We start from the raw sequence: 17,226 nt of genomic DNA on the forward strand, positions 1-17,226 counted from the left end.
AAAGTAACCGTTTTGTCTGAAGGTAGCTGACATATTTCAGGTCCTCAGAACCTCAGTACAAAAGGTTTGAGAAAAGCAGAATGGAAAACAGGACTTGGGCGTGGGGAGTATCTGGGACTAGCTGATGGCCAGGATGGGAGCACTTAAACTAGCTGATAAGTAGAAGAACAGGATGATTGCTATGTCTGTAATGTATAATTAAGCTGGGGAAAGTAAACGACCCTTAAAGACCACCATCACATTTCTGTATGAATGCGGGAAACTTTCTGGAAATGATGCAATATGCCCGGTGTCCATAAGGATGGCCTGTAGAGCAATACGGGGACACACGTTAGGAGGAGCTATCCCCCGTGTCTCCCGGTGCCACAATAAAGAATACCTGCTTGTCAACTTGAAACTCTGTTTCAAGAGGGGCTCTGCAGGCCCAAGCTGCTTCTGCCTGAGCCTGCAGGGAGAACCTCTGAACCTACCCACAGCACTGGCTCCTGGCAAAGACAAATTTACCTTAATGTTTTACAGATTCGGGGGGGGGGGGGGGGGAAGAAGGGGAGGTTGGGACAGGAGGGAAGGAATAATGCATTATTTTGTCTTTCTCAATCAGTGGTTATACAGCTAGAGGAAGATGTACACTTTTTCACACTCTTGTGTTACAGTAAGTTGGTGACACACCTCCATATTTACCCCTCTCTTTTCCAAACATTCTGTGTGACCATTTTTCCACACAGCAGTGCCGTCAAGAGGTATGGGCTGAGCAGTAGTGGGCACTGGACCTCATGCTGCTCAGCTGCACATACCATCACACAGTAAGAGGTCAAGCTGGTGGAGAGAGGTTGAGTCCAGCATGCAGAAGAACACCTTTTAATCCTACTGTTGTAACAGTAGGATTAAAGAAGACAGCATTCTGCACTGCAATATAGAGATGTAGAGCTCAACTGTGGCTTTATTTTCATTGTAAGGAAAAAGATGGAGAAATACCTGCTTATTAGAGAGATGAAAACTCTGTTGTAAAGGGTTTGTTGGTTGGTTGTTTTTTTTATTTTGCATTAAGTAAAGGTGCATAAACACAATGAGAAAAGACAAAAGCAGAATTTTACATGCACAGTCAGTGTCCCAGTGATTCTGACAAATAGCAAGATACTGCCCTGAGCAACCAGATGGTGTCATACCACTGCTTAAACCGAAGGCGTAGTGCTCACAACGCGGGAAGACAAAATATTATCTAGCTGGAGGCAGAGTGGAGACAGATCTCCCTCTCTAGACAAAAGGGGTCAGTATCTTCTAACTGGGGAAAAGTCTGCCCTTTTTTCTTTTTTTTTTTTTTTTTAATTAAAAGATACCAGCTAGTCCTGGAATGTGCAGATCTCCAGGAAGCAGAGTAAAAAAAGTGACTACATGTGCACCAACAAAGCTAGCCCTAACTAAACGGGGCTCAGGCACATTGCCAATTCCCTGAAAGAAATCACTGTCAATCACCTGGGCAGTGTGCTGTGTGACAACGAATAACAGAAAAAGAGCCTCCATTTCCAAATTGACATGGAACCGAGTAATCAGTCACCATCAGGCCACACAATGCTATCCAGCTTGGCTTTGGCCTTGATGATGAACTCCTCAGAGGCACTGACAAGTGGAAGCCGTGGAGGTCCCATGGGAATGCCAGAAACAAAAGTCATTACAGCTTTAGTCTGTGCAACACCGAAACCTGAGTAGACAAATGCAAAATCAAGACATTTACAGATCATTTTGCTTAAAGCAGTTTCTATGCAGGTGTCAAAAAAAAGTAGCAGCATAGAGTTCCTGTGTAATTCAGCATAAACCAGGTTTTAAGCACTTCTCAGAAGTGTGGACAGTGTAACTAAGAAGAGGTGATAGTGCTTATAACAGGAAAGACATTACAGTAAAAATTACACCTACTTACTAGATTTATTTATATATTATACCATTACTGTTTCCTTCCTAAAGATACCAAGCAGAGTACGGTCTTAGACATGCACTTTACAAACTACTGTGTTGTTTTACAGATAACCAGGGCTATATGTATGTTCCTTTCTCCTTGCCAAAATGCATTGCCATGCAGCCCTGACAACAGAAGAGATCGTGCGAGTCCTCTAGAGGTAAACAAGCAAAAATCAGGCCACTTCAAATTTACCTTTGTTGGTAGGCTGAGCTATCCCAGCCAGTTTGTCTTCACGGCAATCTGATGTCTGCAGCCTCATGGCTGTCCCCTGATGCAGACACACATAAAGCCAAGCCCTGGGGGTAGTAACATCCTGCTGGCATGTGACCCATGACATTGGGTACCAGCTTAAATCACCATGGGCAACTTCAGGAGTCCTCTCTGTCCATAGCTCAAGTGTCCTTATATACCTCTGGAAATTCAGTGTTTGTTTCTATCTATAAGGCTAAATAATGAAGCATTTCCTCTGACTTTAAACTCAAGAAATAAAACCAAGCACTAAAGCTCAGCTAGATTCACTGGAGTTTGCATATGCATAGCAAAACCACAGTGAACACTTTCCCCTATTAAGTGATGACCATGAAATGTCCAATTCACTGTCCCCACACTACTGATGTGTTTGATTTTGTTTTTTTCTCTTAAAACTTGGCTTGTTTCTAAAACTCATTCTATTTTTAAATGCTTTGGCCTTGTACAGCCTTGAACAGTTACTCTTAAATTATAGTAAGGCAGAGACAATTCTCAGAGCTGTTTTCCTACTGGAGCACCACCATTTCAGAAAAATGTAGAAACAAAGCTAGAAATGAGTTTTTGGAGACAGAGCAAAGAAAAAAAACAACACACAGAAACAGGATAAGAAAAAGGGTAAATCAGAGTTGCAGCTTTAAAGCTATGAAGTTTCACAGAAGAAGGAAGGAAATGAGAGTGGAATCTGTCAGGGATGCTTAGTCAGCTTCCTTTGTTGAACTCCCAGCTGTTACTAACTCAGGAAACAGCAGACACACTTTTTTCACTGTGGAATCTTTTGGGAAGGAAGTTCTGAGGATACAGCAACATGAGAGTTTTGGGAGCACCAGCCCTGCATTTTTACATGTAACAAGGGAAACAGGCAATGTAGGACTTACCTAGTTTGATGACAAAGCTGAGAAATTCCACAGTGAGAAACTAGAAAAGACAGTTGTTTATTAATGCCTTAACATTTTAAGATATAAAAGCATCCAGAACTATTTACAATAATTACATCTTATACATTTGTTGCACAGCTTTGAGAAAAGCCCTTAGCCACTTGGCCAGTCTATGGAAAATACTAATTGAATCTGTTAAGATAAGGGAGGGAGGGAAGCACCAACATAAAAAGCCAGGCCATTGCTCACTCTGCATGTATGAGATTAGACAGTTGAATGATAAGTAAGGCAGATCTTGGTTAAAAATTAGTAAGGCCTGTTCAAAAAGGTGAGGAGAGATGAATAACAAGCAGGGAGGGCTGGAGCTGAAAGGAGCTTGCTTTAATAAAGTTACCTCAGGGTACAAAGCACCTGGAAAACAGTCCCAGTAAAGCTAGAGGAGAAACAAGACTGCTCCTAGTGGGGACAGGGAAGATACTATACCTGATACTTCTGTGCTAATGCAAGGTCTGGCTTTGCAAAGGCTTGCAACATCAGATTGGTTTTTCGTCCCAAATAGTTGAATGTACTGCCAAAAAAAAAAACAACCACAACCAAACCCAAAAAACCAAAACCACAAAAAAACTCCAAGTCAAAAATAGAATTGGTAAATGCAAAGGAAGAGCTTAGAACCATTAAACAAAATTGGTAAGCTGCTGACATTGTGGTAATGCTATTAGTACGACAGAGATTCATGCAATGTGGTTTATACTGTCAAGTATCTGAAGTATGTCAAACCCTACAGAAGAGTTTAGAGAGTAGGTTTTTCATCCCAGTTCTTTCCAAATGGAGCTGCTTTTCAAAATAAAAAAATAAAAAGACACAATATGGGAAGTCAATTACTTAATTTTCCAGTTGCTTGTTTTTAATGATTTATGATTTAATGAATCATCTAAACTACAACACAGATATTCCACATTAACACATCTAAGCAGCCTGGTATGAGGGGCAGAAGACAAATCAGAAGTTGAATTCAGCAGAGCCCTTTTCCTCACAGACTTCTCATGTGAACTAATGATTTTAACCTCTCTGGCCTTTGGTTCCTTACCCATATAATGAGATAAAAGTGTTTCCCTATTTCAAGAGGTTGCTGTGAGGATAAAGAAATATGTTGAAACTTTTGAGTCAGCTTACAGACTGTACCAATAGTCACCCAAATGAATAGAATCCAAGATCCCAGGTTATACAACTGTCCCATCACTAGCACTGGAGCTAGTTTATCTATCTGCTTGTTACTGTACAGCCCTACCATGTAAAATCCTCTGCTGTGGTGACAGAAGACAGAGAAATACTGTGTAGACAGTGGAAGATAGAACAATACAGTGTGTGTCAAGGGGAAGGAGTACAAGCCATACTGACCTTCCAACTGCTCCATTTGCCCCTATTGCCAGCGCACTCAACAGTTGCTAGTTTGGGGTGGGGAAAGAAAAAAAAAATTTTACTTCATGTAATGAAATAAAGAAAAAGAAAAAATGGGGGGGGGGGGGGAGCGGGGGCGGGTGGAAGAAAGCAGCAAAACTGCTGGCACTGAATGACCAGGGTTACTTTTTTCCCCAAGGCTGAATCAAACGAATGCCTTAGAAGAAATTATTTTTAAGTGCCTCTTACCTCATCCACCCCATAAAGAAATGCAAACTGTTCACTCTCATTCTTGTTTATACACTGAGCAAGGTCCAAGAGGTCTGTGTCACTGAACTTCACACCCTGGAAGGTGGGGATCTGCTTTTTTATTCCATCCAGCAACTCTTCAACATGAACTGTGCAAAACAGCAATCTCATGTGAAGAAACACCCCTGATTTGGGAGATCTCTCTACTTTGTCCCCAGGAGGGAGACTTACTACTTTCAAGTTGTTCACTTTTGGCCTAAGCCTAGTAAACTATATAGCTTTAAAACAATGAGTAAAACAACTTCAGTGTGATTGCTTCCCAGATTTATACAAAATACATCTTTCCAAATTCTTTCAAGCATTCCTTTTACTAGCTCAGAATGGGAAAAAGCTGGATAAGTGAAAGTTTAGCAATGAACTGGCAATAACATAATTAAGAATAAATACAAATCCATATATCCAGAAATACCACATAACCTACTGTCTACAGCGCATAACCAAAGATCTGTATTCTCTTCCTCATTCCTCTGCTAAATAAGACTGGAGAAGCATTGTGGTTTCATAAGTGATTTACAAGTAAATATGACTATGCAGTCAGTGTACATCAAGAGATGGTGGTCAGTATCTTGCAAAAAAGTCAGTTTACCCATGGTTATCCAAGGCAATTACCTATGCTGGTTCACACTAATTGCAAAGCCATGGTCAGCATCACCTCCTCCATCCCAGTTGCTCAGTATTCATAAGCGATGACTTTTTTTTTTTAATTAAGAGGAATTCAATTTATTTTCCAGTCTTGGATTCACCTCCTATTTTTTTGAAAAGAGCCTTTCCACTACAGCTTGTGATGAGAGCAGAGATCACACATCTGGTTTAGGCTGGTAGAATCATCATGCCACTGACTGGAATTACTCAGGTTGCTATGAGCCTACAGGCTCAGGAAGAGCTGACTAAGCAGTACTTACTCTTCACACCTGTCAGATGAGGAATGTGATAGTAATAAAATGGAACCGCAGGGGCTTCAGATGCAACCTTCTGTAAGAAAGCAATCAGCTCATCTGGAAGAAAACAATCAAGTAACCCTGTAAGAAGGAGACTATCCTATCTTTTAGTGTAGTGAAAGGCAGCTCAGAGTCACAGCAGTCAGTGCCTGTGGACAGGCCATCTATAGCTTATGTACCATAAACAGTCATATAAAAACCTTCACACACGATAAAAAAAAATTAACAAAACTCAGTGAAAGACCTTAGGGAAGGCAAAGATGGTATTTATTTTAAACCAAACTGATTTCAGTAACTCACACCCATTCTCTTACAGATGCAACTCATGCATGCTCTCTCACACATGCAAGACCTCTGTGCCAAAGTGGTCACCAGGATCATTTGTGTGCAAGGACACAAGAGAACAAGGGATCAAGTTTACATCTACTTTCCTAAGCTACTGCTCAATGATAATGGGTTTTGGACAACTTTTTTGTACCATTTCAGGAATCGGAGAGTTATTATTTATTCAGAAGGATCTAGAAAGGCTGGAGAGATGGGCAGAGAGGAACCTTTTGAAATTCAGCAGAGACAAATACAAGGTCCTGCAACTGGGGAGGAATAACCAACTGGACACAATCCTAAGTAATGTGCTCTAGTTGATTCTGCTTGAACAGAGAGGTTGGACCAGATGACCGCTGATGGTCCCTTCCACTCTCAACTATTCTGTGATTACCACTGACATTCTTGCTAATGATGCTGTTCACTGCATCCTTAGGCAATCTTCCTATTGGCTTAGCAGGAAGAGGAATGGCAAAAAACAACATGCTGAAACCTCATGGCCATCCTACTACTATCAGCAAGGTCTTCTGCTGATTTCTGTGATGTTCCTCTGTGCTTACCATTTGATTGCCACTGATTGTGTCCTTGGCTGTCAATACCAGCCATTCTGGCAATAGACTGTTTTTTTCTGGTGCTTTCATATGAACATTTCCATTAATAATTATTTCAGACAGCTTTTTTACGTTTCTGTTACAAACTTCCAGTTCATGTGGTTATTTTATGCTATGCTTATACTATTAAAAGCAAAACAATTTAAGTTCTGAGTAATCTTATGTGTACAGAACCAAATCTGATCACCTCAGTAACAAGAGGCATACCTGTGTGTCAGCAGTTTATTAACTTAAGTCAGTGTCCTGCAACGGTAAGCAAGGACGCTACTGCTTCCTCCTGTGGCCCAGATCAAGCATAAGCTCCATACTATCTATTCAAAAGACAGACTAATTAACTGCTCTTTCCATAGGCTAACAAAAGATAATCCTTCCCACTTCTTACTGGGAGAATTCTGGTATCTCCCATCCTTAAAAAATGCTTCTAGGTTTTGCTTTTGTAGGGCACCAGACATGACTGGTGTGCAAACATTATAATCAGAATATTTTCCAAAGAAAGAAGATGGCATTAATCCTTTAGCTATGATAAAGGTTTGGAGGGCAACATAAAAGGCCTCAGTAGGTCTGGCAATCACATCTACTCACCTTTGTTTGTGGGTTTGAAGAAGAAGGGGGCTATTACAGCAATACCACTGGCACCTATGGATGCTGCATGTCTTGCCTGTAAAAGAGAGCATGGAAGGTATCTGAAGATACATCTGCTTTACATTTATTACACACATAGTGAAAAGGAATCACATACACACCAGCTCTTGGGACTCTGGCAGACTCAGTGCTCCAACATGAATGATCACATGATCCAATCTGCACAAAACCAAAACAAATTTGAAAGGTTTAGGAAATGATTGTGAAAAATACCAGTCTGCTAAATTGACTCGCTTCAAACCAGGGAGCCACACAACACAGGTTAAACCTAAAAGGATTTGGACCTGTATTGACCTGACAAGCAGACACACAGTGGCAAAGAGCTGGTGATGGAAAAAAAAAAAACACATTTGCAAATATGAATTGTGTGGCTCTTTGCTGTCATATTTGCAAGGCTGTCAGGAGGGACAAATCTTAGCATTTTATTAGGAAGTTAAAATTCATACATTAAGTATTTAATGGGAAGTCAGGAAAATGAAAGGATATAAAAGCACGTCTTTGTTTTCTAAACCTACTTCTCTGCAGAACTACCAGAAGAGATCAACCTCACAGCAGCACCTTCTGACTGTTTGCTCCTGCCAAGGGACTCTCCAAAGTTCAAATCCATCAGTCGCATTGCTGTGTTACTCTTTTATATCCATATAGACTGTGAGCCTTCATACCAGTATATTTCTGCTCACTATCATATAAACATAGAAGCATAGACTAAAGAGTTGGAAAGGACCTTAAATGTCATCCAGTTCCAATCCCTCTGCCATGGGCAGGGACACCTTCCACTAGACCCAGTAGCTCAAAGCCCCATCCAACCTGGCCTTTAACACTTCCAGGGATGGGGCAGCCACACTTTCTCTGGACAACCTGTTCCAGTGTCTCACCACCTTCATAGTAAGGAATTTTTCCCTAATTTCAAATCTAAATCTGCCCTCTTGCAGTCAAAAGCCACTCCCCCTTGTCCTATCATGCCCTTATAAAAAGTCCCTCTCTAGATTTCTTCTAGGCCCTGTTTAGGTATTGGAAGACTGTTATAAGGTCTCTCCTGAGCCTTCTCTTCTCCAGAATGAACAAACCTAACTCTCAGCCTCACAGGAGAGGTGTTCCAGCCCTTGGAACATGTCATGGTACTCCTCTGCACTCACTCAAGCAGGTCCACATCTCTCTTGTGTTGGGAGCCCCAGAGCTGAATGCACTATTGCAGGGGGGTCTCACGAGAGCAGAGTAGAGAGGGAGAATCCCCACCCTCAACCTGCTGGTCACACTCCCTTTGGTGCAGCCCAGCACACAGTTGGTTTTCTGTCTGCAGGCTGCAAGCACACACTGCTGGCTCATGTGGAGCTTCTTGGCAACCAAACCCCCAAATCCTGCTCCTCAGAGCTGCTCTCAATCTATTCTCTGCCCAGCTTGTAGTTGTGCTTGGGATTGCCCTGACCCAGGTGCAGGACCTTCCACTTGGCCTTGTTGACCTTCATGAGGTTCACACAGACCCAGCTCTTGAGCCTGATAAAGTCTGTTTGGATGGCATTCCTTCCCACCAGCATGTCAAACACACCACACAGCTTGGTGTTGTCAGCAAACCTGCTGAGGGTGCCTCAGTCCCACTGTCCATGCTGCCAATAAAAAACGTAGAACCAGTCTCAATACCAGCCCCTGAGGGACACCACTTGTCACAAGTCTCTGCTTGGACATCAAGCTGTTGACCATAACTCTCTTGAGTGTGACCATCCAGCCATTCCTTCTCCACTGTTTGGTACATCCATCAGTTCCACACCTCTCTAATTTAGATACAAGGATTTCATATGGAACAGTGTCAAATGTCTTGCACAAGTCCAGGTAGATGACATCAGTTGCTTTTCCCTTACCCACCAGTGCCATGGCCCCATTGTAGAAGGCTACCAGATTCGTCAGGCACAATTTACCCTTAAGTGAAGGCATGGTGACTGTCACCAATCACACCCTTATTGTCCATGTGCCTTAGTAGTTTCTAGGAGGATCCACTCCATGATCTTGCCAGGCACCGAGACTGACCAGTCTGTAGCTCCCTGGGTCTTCCTTTTTTCCCTTTTAAAAAAATGTGGGTTATACTTCCCTTTTCCTGTCAGCAGGAGCTTCACCAGACTGCCATGACTTCTCAAAGATGATGAATAATGGCTTGGCAAAGCCTTCTCACCCAAAACACCTCCTTTTCTTCACATCCTCTGACATAGCAACTAAGGCGGCAGCAGCAGTGAAGTGATAGAAGACAGGTTCAAAAGATTCAGTATATTAAAAGGTTTAGAAATGCTCACAGGGCATAAATAGGGAGACCTTTTTTGTCCCCTTACCACTCAGTCTGCCAAAGAGAAGGACTCTTACAAGCTCTCTAATCAGCAGAAATGGACACCAGCTAACTGGCAGTGACAAAAACACAGACTTCTGTGCTGGGGAGCAAAGCCCAACAACAAAATCTTAAAAAAGCCCTCAAAAGTCATCAGCAAATTTGGCTTTGCAGTCAGGCATGTCTATATCATGAGATCCAGAATCCCTTGCTCCCTTTTAGCTACTCACTTGTTTTTTCCTTGGCATATCCATTCTTCTGCCAACTGCTTCCTCTCCTGGATGCTAAGGGACAGTCCTTCTCCTGTTGTGCCGTTCACTGTTTCAACACAACACACTTGCTCAGGCTTGGCCTACATGCATTGGTTTTACTGAAAACAAGAACTGACAATTCTTATATTAAACAGAAAAATTTCCCCCCTAACTCATTTTGAGTTAGCAGTGGTCCACACCAGCATCTGCATGTGTTGGAAACCTGGGTCTTTCAGGATTGGCCATTTTGGGAGGGAGGAGGCAGAATCAGCTGCTGAAACTGGGAAACTGCCCTGCCAGCACCTCCCCCCCAGCAGACACTACCTCCTTCTTCCAGCAGTGAGTCAGGCTGGGACACCCCTGATCAAGGGATGTCCACCTAGCTAAGCAAAGTGACTGTCTCTACTCCACCTCAAGGAAGCAGCCTTACATGAAATTTGGTATCATTGCTGTGAGTGGAACCACATGTTCTACCTAGGCTAAAGCATCCCTTGAAAACAATGAAATGTCAGTATGTTCAGTCACAAACAACAGATTAAACTGGGATAGCTGTAGTCTGCCACCCTCTACTCTGTATCTCATCAGTCTTTCCACTGAAGTTCTGAACCAAAATCATATCACTTTCAACATACTTTACTATGACAGGCTGTGAATAAAAGTGGTTTGGAAATGCTGTATTCTCTATCCAGCCATTCCTGCTACCCCTGCAGCAGTCCCCAAGATGGAAGCAGAGCAGAGAGATGGAGCAGCGGCCACCTCAGTATTGCCTGGTGCACCACAGGTCTCCTAAAGAAGCCAATCTGGCTTTGATGAGCTTGTGGAATCCCCTGGATTCCTGAGATGGTGTTTTTTAATCAAATGTTTCTTTCCCAGGCAAAGGGAAGAATAATTCAGTTGAGTCTTCTTTGCCAACACAGCATTATCCATTCATCTCTGGGATCAATGAAGGCAATGGTTACTTCATCCCACTCAGAAATAGGGTGTGAGCAAAAGCAGATACCTTAAGTGTCACTTGTACTCTCTCCACTGTTGAATATAAATGTTTAGGATGATCCCACATCCACAGTCCCTCCCACTACAGCTGTTATCGAATAAGATACCATAGGATTCCCATCCAGGCAAAAGGGGTGTAACGCAGTTGCTGTCAAAAAAAAGCACTTACCAAAAACGTTCTTCACGTTCTGCTCGCTTACCAGATACTCCACATATTGATGAATCACTGTAAGGTTAATTTGTCTGAAATTAAAGGAACCACGGCAATCGTAAGTCTCCACCCACAGATATCTTAAACTTAGTGATTAAGAAACCAAAAAAAGGGCACACATTTTTGAAGCCTTGCATTTGGACACACACAGACTACTATGAGGTATGATACCCTCAGCCTGTATTTAACATTTCAAGTAACGGCTCAATTCCATGTATTTTCTTCCGGTTTCTCTTCCTCCTGACAAGTAATTCACTGTTACAATCTCTTATCTCAATTGGTAATTACTGCAGGCTCATCACAAAGCTTTTTTTGAAGAGACAGGACAGAACAAGAGGCACTCAAACCTTTTCTGCTGTTGAGGGAAACTGAACTCTTGAGAGCACAAAGATATTTGTGCAAGTGCTGGCAAACAGTTAAACTCTGCTGTACCTGCTGGACACAGTGGAGTGGCATCTGCTGGACATGACTTTGACCTCTCTCTCATTAAATAATAACAAAAGCAACAGACTTCCCTGACAAACAGGGGAAATTGAATTCTATGTTTATCTTCTCTGCATGACAAACTTATTGTGTTATCAGTGTATAGTATTTCATCATTATTTTAATTTCTCAAACATGCAGACAAACCCTATAGTCTGGAAGTCAATTCTGGTACCTTGACTGGGGTTCACACATCACCCAAAATTTCATGGCTGATTCCCCAGAACACATCTTACAAAGGCCATGCATTCCAGTCAGAGGGCCCAGGGTACTCTCCAAACACCATGCTGCAGTAAATTTGAGTTGTAATAAAAAAGTAAATCAGAAATAATTTCTTTTAAAGCAAGAAATGAAGCAGTGACTGCAGTGCAACTGGACTGCCGGACTGAGATAGTACTATGCTTTGAAAAAATAGAGACTCACTTTCAGAGGACTGTGCTAGCAAATCTCTACTGTCTCCCTCAAAAACACAGACAGATCTTGAAGCGTCCCCCACAAGAGAAGCTTAGGGTCCGTGGCTGCTCCAAAGTAGGAAGGACATCAGGGGTCCCGCTCTAGTCCTAATGGGACCAACCTAATAGTTCCTCGATCTGAGATATACTAAAAAAAAACCCACAAAAACCAAAAGCACACACACAAAACCAACTAACCAATCACAAATCCCTCAAAACAACAAAACCCACAAAAACCAAACCCACCCCACCACCACCATAAAACAACAGCAGAAGTGATCAGTTCCAAATAAAATGGAAGGAAAATAAGGGTCTAAGGTAACAGCAATCAGTGCAACTTTGACAGCTCACCCATCAGGAGTCATTGGAGTGACCGTGGCAGCTACAAGACCCTCTAACTTCTTTCTGGGTGTCATTGAGCTGTTTGGAAAAGAAAGGTAAAATTATTATTGTTCCACTTCCATTAAAAGCAAAACTAGACAGGCAAAGTTCAGAAGTGGACTTTGCAAGGCTGTTAGCTTAAGTTAGAATCGCCTTTTTCTTGTGAAAGAGCAGCTTACTGCAGCCAGCCCCATCGCAGGACAGGGCTGGGAGCACGGGCTGCAGTTACATTGCAGACTCCTGGTTTACCTTTCCTTTCCTACACGACAGTGGTGCGGACGCCTGGCAGCCTGGAAAACAGTTTTGCAGCGCTCCGGGTCAAGATCCTTCCCCCGAGAAAGGCGGCGCCACACCGGCACCCCTGCGGACCACAGGGACACCGGGCCTGCAGTCAGCACCGTGCCGGCTCCGGCCCCGGGGAGCGCTGGGTGAGCCGGCCCCGCGGGGCAGCGACGGCGACCCCAGGCACCCCACAACCCCAACCCCCTTCGCTCACTTTACCTCCCCTCTCCTTCCTTGCCGGGGGCTGGCCAGCCCCGCCAGCTCCTCCGAGGCGGCCTCGCTCCGCCCTCGGCCCTGCCCAGACCGTCAGCGGCTCTGCCGGGCTGAGCCCTACCGCCTGGCGCTGCTGCCGCAGGCTCCGCGCACCACGGGTAAATGCCGAGCCGGCAGAAGGGACTCTGCAGCCGGGCTGGAGCATGCAGGAGCCTTCTGCTTCCTGCCCGGCTGCCTCCGGTGACCCACTAAAGCAGCCGCAGTCCCCGCAGTCTCCCATAGCCCACAGTCTACAGGACCGTTTAAAAGCGAAGGCTTGTTTGAGTTATTAAAGGCTATTTTCAAAATTAAAAAAAAACAAAACAAACAAACAAACAAAAAAAAAACCAAAAAACACTTCCCCCCCAAAAAAAAAGAAACCCCCAAAAAACAATAACAACAAACCAACTTTTGGAAGTATAAATTACAGAGTGGAGAAGGAAGAGAGGTGGCTGCATGTCTGAAGAGGCACTGGGCTTTAAGGAATGCTTTGCTGCAGGAACTGTACCTGTCGTAGTCCACATGGGCGACAGCCCTGCACAGCATCAAGGCGGGGGAATGGGTGGGGGGGGGGGAGTTAGTTAACAGATCTATGAATTTCAGCACGCATTTCTGCCCAGGTACGAGCCACTGCTGAAAAAAGGGGGTATCTTCGTGTTGATGGCTGATAACACTGAGGGGAGCCTGGCTACAAACTTGAAGTGTGATTGCCTGAAGTGTTCAGGCTGGGCTCCCCTTAGGTTGCCTACACAGAAACTCTGGAGCTGCACAAAGAAGGAAGATCATGCCATCACTTTGATAAGCAGCATCAAGTGCCTTCCTGGAGCTGTCTAGTAGAGAGATGCATCCACCACACGGTACAGGAGAAAGAAAACCACATTTTCTGCAGTTCAGTGCCATTGAATGACAGAAATTTCAAAATGCTCATAGTGGTAAGTGAGGAAGCAAACCCACTCCGCCTTGTCGTAAAGGAAACAAGCACCAAATGCCATGTCAAAAGCTTGGGAACTGCAATAAACAACAACTCTAATTAAAAAGATTATTTTTTACTAAACAAATTAGTCAGATTTCACCTTTTCTCTGTTCTCAGACAAAACAAAGATGCAACTGAAGTTGAAACTGAAAACTACAGCTCAGTAATTTAGAGGTAAACATCAAAATATTATCATTACCATAAAACAAAATCTCACCTGCTGATTAAATAAACCAGCCATTGACCTTTGTGCTTTAGCCCCCTTTTGTAAAATAGAGGTCATATTTAGCTCTTCTGTTCCGTGTCACGGTTATCTAGCTGTAAGCTCAATCAATAGTCTCTGACAGATGCCCGCTGTGGTAGGGAACTCCTGTTACTCAGTGCCTCTAATTTGCAGTTCTTTTATGCATTGTCACTATTTGGATAAGAGAAACCCAAATCAATAACATATAAAGATATAATATATGAACAGAAAAATTATGACATAAACTAAAAGCCATGAGATACATAGAAATTATAAGTTAAGAAGACCTGCTCTATTTTGGTCTTGTGTGGTACACCACCACAGCATGGGTATAAGCTCATGGTATGGGGCCTGCAGAACACCATGAAGGCTTCAACCAGGAAAAGCTTTGGCTGCTCTTTCCTCATCTTCTGCCCATTTCTTGTTTCACTGTGATGGTGAAAGCACTCCCAACGCCACTGCAGTGCCATGGTGCTGTGACACGCGGCATGGGGAGCTGGGAGGGTCCATATCACTGTGTGAGAAAGGCAAATGGACATCACACCATGACAAGCGAGCAGAAAACAGTGGGTCATGGGCAACCAAAACTGCTTCTCATGTGCAGCCCATGTGGCTCCCATTTTCTTCTCTGTCATGTGGTTTTACTAGATGTGTACCACATGCAGGGCAGAGCCTGGGGGTCATGGCAGAAAGGCAGCTGTGCACAGCACAATCCTCCACCCCACCAGGACCACAGCTGGTCTGGAATTCAAATCTCGCAGTAGCTGTGACCAGCAGACCACCAGCACCTCTTAAGACAAGGTAGTGCCCTGCACTGATTTGTGGCTGACATTTAACAAATTCAGAAGAGTCTACAAAAGGCCACATAGACTGCATATAGACTGAACACCAAAAAGATATCAATAGGTCTTTTCTGAATACACACAATGACTGTAGCTTGCAGCTCTCCTGTGCACTTAAGTTGCTGCCTGAGGAAAATTATTTGGGTTTTCTACAGCCATTTATAAAGCAGGTTCAATAAAACGTTATGTCTTGAGTGTGCTCTTCAAGATACTCCATTAGAGCACACTTCGAGGCTCCAGCGCCTGCAGTAGAGGGAACAATCTGGTGTTGTGTGCTCTGGGAGCACATTTTTCATGTACTCAACATAATAAACTCAGGAGTTTGGGTTTGTAGTATTCCTCCTCCACTTCAAAATATGCTCACTGTGGGCTATTCACATGGAGAGATCACTTTCTCTGGGGTCTGGCTTTATTGAAAGGCTCTTACAAAGCACATGAGTTTTTCTTTTCTCTGAGGCTCATCTCATTCTTCCAGAAATCCCCTCTTCTCAGTGCTTTTCCATTACTATGGGTAATTTTTCTGCAGGCTAAACAGCCCCAGCTCTCTCAGTCTCTCCTTGTTATATAGGTTCTCCAATCCCATGATCATCTTTGAGGCTGTTTACTGAACTCACTCTACCAAGCTCATTCCTTTCCTTTACTGAGGAGCCCACTGCTCCAGATGCATCCCACCAGTGCTGAGCAGAGGGGAAAGATGACCTTTCTCAACCTGTTGGCAACTCTCTTCCTAATGCAGGATACTGCAGGGGCACATGTTCTGCTTGACCACCAGGAACCCCAAATCCTCTTCACTTCAGCCCAGCTGCTTTCCAGCTGGGTGGCCCCCAGTCTGTACTCATGCCTGGTCTTATTCCTCCCCTGCTGCAGGACATTGCACTTCCCCTTGTTGAAGATCATGAGGTTCCTGTCAGCTCATTGCTCCAGCCTGTCAAGGTCTCTCTGCTGAGGGTGTTCTCTGCTCCATCAGTAGGTCATTAATGAAAAGGCCAGGCAGTACTGGCCCTAAAAGAGCAGCATATTTCAGGAAGTTCAGAGATAATTTTGCAGTGCTCTGCAGACCTGTTCAGAGAGAGTTCAGATTTTCTGAGTATCTTAAGAGAGTTTTAGAGCAGTTTCGTGCTTTTGACAGCATGAGAAAAGTTTTACAGTAGCTTGAAGTGGTTTAGAGCTGCTTAGAACAGTTTGTAGGAGTTACAGATGGTACAGTAGATAGTTAAGGGCATTTGAGATGTATTTAGACACTAATACCATTTGTAGCATCTTATAAGCAGTGTAGATCAATTTAGTGGTGCTCTGAGTTTTTTAGAAGAGCTTTAGAAAAGGTAAAAGAGTTTTACAGTTGTTTAGAGTGCTTTACATGAGTTTTGGCACATTTCATAGGACCTTAGAGCTGCTTAGAACTGTTAATAGGCCGTTTAGAGAAGTTAGATCAATTTAGAGCAGTGTGGAGCTGCTTAGTGCTGTTCAGTCTTAGAGGAGGTCAAAGAAGTTTCAGCAGCTGTTTCTCTGAACAGGACTTTGAGAACTACAGGAAGGAGTTCTAGAGCAGTTGCAAAGAGACTGAGCAGGGCTTGAGATCTTTTGAAGCATTTTATTGCTACTCAGACAGGTTGTAGAACAGTATAGTGCATTTTAAAGTATTCTTTTAAAGGAACTTTTTAAAGGAGTTCAGACTGGCTTAGTGGCATCCTAGAGTGTTTTAGAATCAGTTAAATTATTTATAAAGGTGTAATTTATGGGGTTTAATAATAGCTCTTTAAGAACTCATCAGGGACATTTTGTAGCTGTCTGCTAGTATTTTAGAGAGGTTCAGAGCACTCAAAGTATATTCCAAGCAGTTCTAGAGATCCTTAGAGGAGTTTAAGACTACAGGAAATCCAAGGATCAATAGAGAGAAGTTCTAGATAAGATCAGATGAATTTGAAAGCTGCTTAGAGGAGGTTTAGAAAGATGTTAGTGCCATTTAGAAGACCCTAGCATTCTTTAAAGTGCATTATAGCTTTTCAGAACTGTTTTGTGTGCTTTTGAGGAGTTCTGGAGGAATTTGGAGTTATTTGTCAGATCTCCAGAGTTCTTTACAGGAAGTTTAAAGGCATTTTAAAGGTGGTAAGAAGAGCTGATTAGAAGACTTTTAGAGTGGTTTAGAGACCACTTGGACTTATGTAAATTACATGTGGTTTGAATCAATTACCTCAGGTCCTTACAGCAGCAATACAGAGGTGCTTACAGCTCTTTAGAGCTGATTAAAGGACTT

At 43.2% G+C, this 17,226-nt stretch overlaps 1 protein-coding gene across 5 annotated transcripts; it reads right to left on the bottom strand.

Moving 5' to 3' along the window:
- Positions 1-1,298: 1,298 nt before the first annotated feature.
- On the bottom strand, positions 1,299-12,957 carry NPL (N-acetylneuraminate pyruvate lyase). 5 transcript variants are annotated; one of them, XM_005150179.4, is made up of 13 exons: positions 12,881-12,957; positions 12,629-12,740; positions 12,350-12,418; positions 11,022-11,095; positions 9,839-9,926; positions 7,399-7,456; positions 7,238-7,313; positions 5,688-5,780; positions 4,726-4,874; positions 4,477-4,523; positions 3,562-3,646; positions 3,079-3,118; positions 1,299-1,699 (listed from the first exon to the last, which is right to left on the bottom strand). In XM_005150179.4, the coding sequence occupies exons 3-13, from the start codon at positions 12,412-12,414 to the stop codon at positions 1,548-1,550; spliced, it is 927 nt and encodes a 308-aa protein (XP_005150236.1). In that variant the 5' UTR covers positions 12,415-12,418; positions 12,629-12,740; positions 12,881-12,957; the 3' UTR covers positions 1,299-1,547. The 5 variants fall into 5 exon arrangements, 4 of the variants coding, with proteins under 4 accessions (XP_005150236.1, XP_030905756.1, XP_030905755.1 ...); XM_031049896.2 differs by having other exon boundaries at positions 12,629-12,669; positions 12,881-12,947; XM_031049895.2 differs by having other exon boundaries at positions 12,876-12,939.
- Positions 12,958-17,226: the final 4,269 nt, after the last annotated feature.

The sequence above is a fragment of the Melopsittacus undulatus genome, chromosome 6 (assembly GCF_012275295.1).
Source record: "Melopsittacus undulatus isolate bMelUnd1 chromosome 6, bMelUnd1.mat.Z, whole genome shotgun sequence".
Classification (NCBI taxonomy): domain Eukaryota; kingdom Metazoa; phylum Chordata; class Aves; order Psittaciformes; family Psittaculidae; genus Melopsittacus; species Melopsittacus undulatus.